This window comes from Opisthorchis viverrini, assembly GCF_000715545.1.
Source record: "Opisthorchis viverrini unplaced genomic scaffold opera_v5_9, whole genome shotgun sequence".
Classification (NCBI taxonomy): Eukaryota; Metazoa; Platyhelminthes; class Trematoda; order Opisthorchiida; family Opisthorchiidae; genus Opisthorchis; species Opisthorchis viverrini.
In genome coordinates this window covers 2,308,089-2,316,191 of record NW_008751665.1, presented here as the reverse complement: position 1 = coordinate 2,316,191, position 8,103 = coordinate 2,308,089, and the positions used below count along the sequence as shown (strand labels likewise).

At 44.2% G+C, this 8,103-nt stretch overlaps 1 protein-coding gene across 1 annotated transcript in view; it reads right to left on the bottom strand.

Annotated features, from left to right (window-relative positions):
* T265_12661 (hypothetical protein) overlaps nucleotides 1–3,668 on the bottom strand; it is a gene marked incomplete at both ends in the record, with an annotated part of 16,548 nt that extends 12,880 nt beyond the window's left edge. The window contains 3 exon segments of the mRNA XM_009164843.1: nucleotides 3,051–3,286; nucleotides 3,310–3,370; nucleotides 3,484–3,668. Of these exon segments, the coding sequence (XP_009163107.1) occupies nucleotides 3,051–3,286; nucleotides 3,310–3,370; nucleotides 3,484–3,668 (482 nt within the window).
* Between the last annotated feature and the right edge of the window lie 4,435 nt (nucleotides 3,669–8,103).

Genomic DNA, 8,103 nt, shown 5'->3' with positions numbered 1-8,103 from the left:
TAGCCAACCAGGTAGATAGGGCCATAGCAGGTGAGATAAAGTGAAGACGTCCATCCCACATCAGGATGAACGCAACCTCGGTGCACTTGAATGGATTGAGCATTGCACCCATCGACAAGCATGCTCGCCATGATTCAAAGAGAAGCACTGGATGTTGTGGGGAATCTTGCATACATCAGTAATTGAATTGGCTCAGAATGGAGTGTCTAATAAGTTCAGTGCAGAATTAAAACATCCTCAGTCACAATGGTCATCACTGGGTCTCAAGGGTTGCGTGTGCCGGGATACAGTAGTAGCTGTATGGTTGGTAAGACATAGCATCCGTGGAGAGATAATGTGAGGCTTTGACCACCGATCTTTCAGAAGCATGGCACCAACGGATTCGTAATGGAGTCATAAGAAATCGGCCACTTGGTTGTGCAGCAGGTACTTTAATCGCAGAAAACATCCAGCACCACCAGTTGTGCCGGCTCGGCCACGCATGTCAAAACGTTGTCTACCAAGGGGAGCCTTGTTCTCCGTGCCTCCGTAATAACGTAAAAGGTTGGGGGGGGGGGCAACGCGTGACTTGGCATAAAGGTATAAAAGAGGTTACGAAGAATTTAGGTATTGATGGTGCAGTTCGTCTTCCAGAATAGGGTTACGGTGACCAGCTCTTGACTCGAGGCATCACGAGAAATGGTGACCAATCAACATCAGTGGAGTGCTTGTTATAGGTTTCTTTGCAGACTGTTTGATGAAGCGACTGGAGGTGTAGGCGCCTCAAAAAGATTGTTACAGGTGCCCGGAGGTCAACCGTCCCTAATAACCGAACATCACATCATATGGACGGATGTGTCATGTGCAGGATACGGACCAAACGAAGGCATGCCCTGATTGGCCAGAATGCCAGCCAATCTGGATTGAACATCTTAGCTCGATGCTTTTCGCCATTTCACGGAGATTCTAGCACGACCTTGTGGAACATTCTGTGGTTATCCTATAAATACAGTTGTAGCAACTTCCATTTGTCTCCAAAAGGGCCTGTCTGAAGCTGCCGTGCCTATAGTGGGCGGAGCAGGAAGCTAAGTTGCCGATATGGAGTTGCACGACCGTCCAACAAGACACATCAACAGCACCACGTCCCACCCTTAATGGGTCTTTTCTGTTTTGAAGATAATTAATTAACTTTGTGTTTATACGGCACAAAAGCATTAGCGTCAACACTGCTGTAGCTATCTCTTATGCTTATGATGACTTACAAGTGGCTTTAACTCATTAGCAAACATGTGCCTGTACACTGCTGCAGCTACCTCTTATGCTTTAACTCATTAGCAAACATGTGCCTGTCTAGTACGGTGAAGGATGGTCCTCCAACCGCAACGTCATTCACACATCTAATCAGCTTGCACTGTTCGTCTCATTTTCAAATTGTCTATGAGTAGAAATTGTGATGAAATAACTCTTTGGGGTCGGTCGAATTCGGTAGTGTGAGCTTTTGTTTTCTTTGAGGAGAACTTTGCTCCTGACAGAATAGTTGATGTCATATTCTACCAGATCGTCGTGTCCTTATACATCTGATGTAACTGTTCCTAAAATTATGTGGTATATTCCACAGCTTTCGTGTTCTAACCACTCATCTCGAACGAAAAATACCACATCTAGTCCATGCAACTCATGGTCTTAAGTCTCATTTTCCATATTCACCTAAAAGTTATAACTATTTTTTGTAACCCTTTTGATTCTGTTGGTTATACACCTCAACGTCTCGTGGACTTTCAAAGATGAATTACTTTCCACCCAAATACCGAGGTTGCATCTTTGATGTTGAGGCTTTTCTCCTTTTCACCTGCATAACACTGCCATCACCTACCTGACCAGCTGCTGGTGTAACGGTGATACTACTGACGGGGAGGCATGCGGGTAGTACGTTTTATTCTTGTAAATTCGCTTCGTGTCTCTTGAAAAGGAAGATCTGTTGCGGAATTTTGTGGAGTCGCTTTGTAGTATTTGCTTGTATTTGAGCAATGAATGATTCCAGTCAATGGATATCCAGAAAAGTTCAAGAAGACGCGCTTAGGAGAAGATGGACGTACAGTTCTTGTAAATAGGATGCAAATGAGAGTTTTGCTTTCTTGCTCAATGGTCTGTAACCGGTCAGTTGACATTTTGAAGTAACTTCGCAGCAAAGGCCTGCTTCCTTTCACTAGAATAGTGTGTGTGCATTACTGATTAATTACAACCATTACATGTGGAATAATACTGTATACGCAATGCTCTTGTTTTGTGTACGTGAAAACTTCCGTGTTGACGTAATTAGTTGTCGGAACTGTTGACCTGTTGTGGGAACTGTTGGAATTTGATCACCCGGTGTGCAGGAAGACAAGAAGCTGGATCGATGCTTACGGAGCAGGATGTTGCTAATTGTGAAGAACAGTCCACTACACATTTCGTTCTGAGTGGGACGCATCAGGTAAGTACATTCCTTTTTCAAGGGTTTTTGGCGCCGCATAGGCTCAATCAAGAAATCGTGGTAGCTTATATTCATCATGGTAGCCATGCGATACTTTGCTAACCGGCGAGAACTTTTAAATAAGGAGATACATGATTGATTTCGAAGAAGCAAACCGATCCAACCTACATGGACCGGAACGCATGGTGAGCTGCTTTTCAGAGCCAACATGATTGTCCTGTTCACATCCTAATAACGTGGGCCTGACAGCCACAAATTGTCCGCGAGAATCGTTAGAAACAACATTTGGTAGCTCTTAAATATTCGTATCTTCAAAAAAATTTTTACACATGGATTGAACACACTAATAGTACACTAATAGTTATGCACATTTAGTCATCTTTCTACTCAGCCAAATATTGGGAATGTTGTGGGGAGAACCACTACGGAGCATGCGGCCAGAAGGTGTTCTCCCTTACTCATTCCTGACCGCGGACTCTCCTATACCAACAGAATGGAAAAGGTGAATTCAACGAGTTACTTAACGTTGTTGTTTCGATGACGCCCGTCTTCATTTGGCTGGTTGATCGAATCATTTAAAATGTAGTGTGGCCTTTACCTGAAGCGAATGCCTTCTCCCCCTTGGGTCTTCAGAACCAACCAAGGTTCTCTGTCTTCAATCAGACTGTTGATAATCTGGCGTTTGAGGGATCTGCTGGCGAGGTCGTGGTCGCTTCTTCCTAGCATGGTATCAATAAGACCTTCTGATCTCGATGATATCCACTGTTCAATTAGTCCAACTGGATGACTCGGATAGACCCTTCCAGGAGCCGATGGTGTAATTTCTTTAACTCGCTTTCATTTAGTCATCAAACCACCTTTGCCATCAGCATGACTGTACATATCCAGTAGCTTCGCTGCCAGGTCAGTTTGGTACTACTGAGCTACTAAAACTCATTGAAGTTGTACAGAGTTTCTCTGCTTCATCACGCCTAATGCTTACGGAAAGCGAAGTGGTTGCCGCTCTTGCACAATGGCACGACGAGTTTCACCCTTGAGACGCTCCGTTGGTAACTGATAGCCACCTGGTCCGACTGAGTCCATGACTGTCTTGCGGTTGGCGGCCTCCGGGTAACTTGATGTGAGCCGTTCTGTTGGAAGTTCGTGCTGGCCAAGAACAGATTAGTACTAGCCGACAACTAAAGCAGTTGCTTCCCATTATCAGTAGGCTGAGCATGGACTATAAATCTGGCACTTAACTGTGCTTCTTCCAAGCTTTTAAGTCAAAGATGGGTGCTCATATCACTTACCAGAATGATGACCGAAACAGTCGTGACAAATTCCGCTTCAGAACTGCAGTATGAAATGACAACTAGGCACCGTTCGCTTCAGTGACCCTAATTGATCCAGAAAATTGTACAGCGCAAAGATGACTGTTTACCGGGATCCAGTGCAATGGAACGTTCTCAGTCTTGAGGCTGAGCACAATTTCCCTACCGTACATAGCGCGAGCCATTACATCGGGATCGTCAAATATATCCTAAGAGTGAGGTGTGAAACATCTGATCTCAAATTAAGCGACTTGAAGTGCATGACCTAAGTGGCCTCTTATATTGCCTGTTTCGGCGGTACGTTGGTGAAAAGGACAAGAAGGGTCTCAGCAAGAGATGCATTTTTTCCAAATCGACATAGAGTACGGACAATGAAGAAGGGAACGCTGATTAGTCCTTCTGAGTCCGTTACTTGGTTTTTCTCAGTTTGAATTACTCGGCAATAGTTTAGAAAAGGAACAGTGGTTAAGGAACTGGCGATGAACTGACCTGGTGAATGGGGAGGGGCTGAGGTTGGAGGTCAGTGATCTGTAAAGGTGAATAATATCTCCCGGTTGTCCAGGCCAAAGAAAGAGCTCTTTTAATGTGATCCACTATGACCTGACCCATAACCTAGCGGGTAGTACGTTTCTTTCCCAGGGATCCTACCCAGAGTCACTGACTCAATAGTACTGAGGAACTGGCCTAGGTCTAGGGTGCATGATAAATGCATTGAGCTCCTGGAATGTGATGGACACAATGAAGATGACCGTACTTCTTCCTCTAGTAGAGATGGCTAAGTCCTGAAATTACAAGAGAAGTGGTAAGTCTTGAGAAACCGCCCTGTTAGACGGAATACCTTGAACAAGCAGGGGCTTTTTGTGGTTTCGCATATCTAGCGATCCACCTGCAGACAAGAGCTAGTCAGTGCTGGGATGGCACTTGGAAGTATACAATGTCCCACCTTGATGTCCAGTTCACCATTCCCTTTTGTGTCCACCTCTATTATCTGATCATCCTAAGCTGAGAAAACATATTGAACGCTTCATACTTCGGAAGCGAAGGCATCATAGAACGAAGACTCTATGTCTGCTCTGCCCCTCATGTAAATTTCTGGAGGCTTCCGAAGGCTAGTTTACTTCAATCAAACCATTCAACCGGTTTAAATCTGCATATAGTTACTGGGCATACCTTCTGGTTGACGAAGCTCCGATGACGAACAACGCAATTCTGAAATCCATTCTCACCGAGATCAAATGAAATCGATAGTAGGCGTGGCAAATTTGTCCTCGCCGGATCAACTCCTTGGTCGATGGGTATTTAATCATTATGTTTTTGGAAAATCACAGCCCCATATTGAAATTATTGTAGTCTTCTTAGTTATCAGGTCATTTGTCAGGTGACAGTCGTAAACGAGATCTTTACTAATTCGTAAAATATTTGGTCGCCTAAGCATCGTCTTTGTGTAGCGAGTTGTGACGAAAATGATGAGGGTTTCATCTCGATTGTTCACAGATTCTTTCGTGTATGGGTGGACAACGTCAATATGAGTAGTGGTGCGCCAGGTGGGCATTCACATGACACTTCTGTTTGGCAAAACTGACTTTTTGTAAAAAAAATGTCTGACCATATTCCCATATTCAGTAATGTTTGCCCTCTGGTGGAGTCGCTATTTGATATGTCTCATTCCTTTGCATTTATCGACCGACGCCGATCGATTTTTGAAGCTGTCGTTCGCTGGAATCAGAGTTAGTCAAGAGCTACCAACTTGACAGTTTACTTACTCGCCATTGAAACACGGTGCTTTAGCGGAAGAATGATTGATTGCTCACCGTTTAGTTCTAATGATGTGCGTTTGTCATTCTGAATATATGTGAAGCCAAAGTGTGCGGTGAATCAAACAGATTACTGCGAGTACAAAATCGCACCTGAACTGTGGCAAAGCATAGTCCGCAGCACGTGTCGCCTCCCGACCTTCTTGTCCGTAAATCCCGATTCCAACGTTTGCCTGTAATATCATTGACACGTCATTGCCTCCGTCTCCTACAGCGGCGGTAACCGGGCCAGCGCCACGTTTCGACTCGCCCAGTCCAATTTGAACTAGTTTTACGATGGAGGCTTTTTGCAACGGTGTCAAACGACAGCAAAGAACAGTGTTAACACTCATGCATAGGTCCAGAAAAGTAATCCTCAGTGAAGGCTGGAAGACAAAAGATGTGGATAAACCATAAGTATATTTGCACAGATGCAGTGAATATGTTACCTACTCAACTTTGGAGCGCAAAATTAAATTAAAGTTTTGTTTTCGATATAGACACCTTCCCTACCGCTTAGAACTAGACAGTTGTTTGTCAACCGGGATTGTGGTAAGTAAGGTGCTGAAGAAAAATTATCATGATGGAAAACACAGGTGGGATGATCCAGACTTTGCAAATAAACTCAGAGGGGCGAGATAGCCCAGTGCTTAGAGTGCGACTTTATTGACCGGAAGGTCCGTGATTCGAACCCGACCTCTGCCCCTCGATTTCCCCTGTCTAGGCTTAGGGAACCTAGCAGTATCCTAACCCTCGTGCTTCCTTCTGGTGGCATGGCAGCTAGGCACCGAAAGGGTGCCACAGCTGAAATTATTTCCTTTGAGTTGGATTGGTACGTCCACGGAATTTCACAGTCGGCCTGTGAACACTCCGTCATCATACAAGGAGACATTAGCAATGAGCGAGTGGGAATCAGCCGTTTTTGTGAACCAACAATACGTTTGTACATCTCACTGGTGATCGATCCTCGAAGTTTTTCCGATGATGCCCAATAGGCTTGAACCGCTTCAAATGTTCTTCCTTTATGGCGTTCATTCTCATTTCATACACTTCAAAGCTTCGCGATTACGGAATCATTTGGGAGGAGCAACGGCTCATTAGGTGTTAGAAGCTGGGTGTTTCAAATACATATTTTTGTAAAGAATTAAACAGCGAGTCGAAAAATTGACAGTAATTCTGGTTGGACTGTTATAACTGTAAATTGGGACATTAAAACCAGATTTCCATTGCCGATTGGCGTTCAGAAGGGAACTCATTGGTATCGGATGCCTCTGCAATGAATCATGTGTTCTCACAGAAGCAAAGTGCTGAATTTGGCGATCGAGATGTGATCAAATAAATGAAATCGCACGCTACCGCCAGCCTTGGAAATCACACATTTCACTACTTGGAAACTTTAAGTCACCTATACGAGTAAACCAATGTGTATAGCAGTATATCGGAGCAAATGGACTGTGGTTTATTTCGCCAGATGGAGGCAAAGTTCAGTAGTTTCATAAAAAAAACCACCATTAAGCGCATCACGAGTTATAGTACAACGAATTGGGCCTTTGTGATAACATGAAAACATTTCATTTCAGTTCGTGGCTTACCCTTCCCTACTTAGGTACCATCTGTATCATCTGTAGTAATTTTTACTTCAAAAGGTATTCAGTATTACGTCACAACAGCGCGCTGATATCACACCGATTAGGGACTGAACTTTGCAGTAAAGTTGCCAAACTCAGCGAACAACTTTTTTACCCATAGGACGTCAAATAACTGTTAAAAATATGGAACTTGCATGCAGTGCATATTGCAGACTTTCTCCATCAACTACCAAGCCAAACGCTCCCTCGGACAATTCACTTTCCGTTGAATCTTTCCGTTTCCGTCTTTTCTTAGTGACGGAAGCCGATATTTTAAGATTTCTCAGTTTCTCTCTTATTTTTTTCAACGTCCTCTTTCCACCTCGTACATCCTCCGAGACGTCTTCTTCTAATTCTTCTTTCGAATCATCATAGCCAACCTCATCATATTCGGGATCAATCTCATTTAGACTGCTGAAGATCAGTCTGGCAGCTTCATCGAATTCTTTGCAACCGGTTATACGGAGCAGTGTCATTGACTCGGAAAAGTGTCCAGCCGCCTGGCTCACTGCGACTGCCGTCTCTTCCTTGTCTCCAGTCAACACCCAAACCTAAAACGCAGAAGGAACGGACTTACGTAACTCTTCCCGATGAGCTATGTAACGTCCGTGTTAAAACGGAAAAGACGACATAGTTCACCATTTACATCTGTCTCGTTCCGGTCATTTCTGGCCACAGGATACGTCAGCACCATAATCCTAGTAGCATCTTCTGAGGAGATACAACGGCAAATTAATTCGACTGTGGAATAAAAGCTCACATTAATTCCCTTTGACCAGTAGTCCTCCTGTCCTAAAGCAATTATCCTGTTGAGTCTACACCAAGGGGAGGTCGAACCCGCTACCTCGCGACGAGGAGTCCAAATACTGAACTATTCGTCCAAAAGGGGCTAAATATCATCATCATCATCGACAGCATGA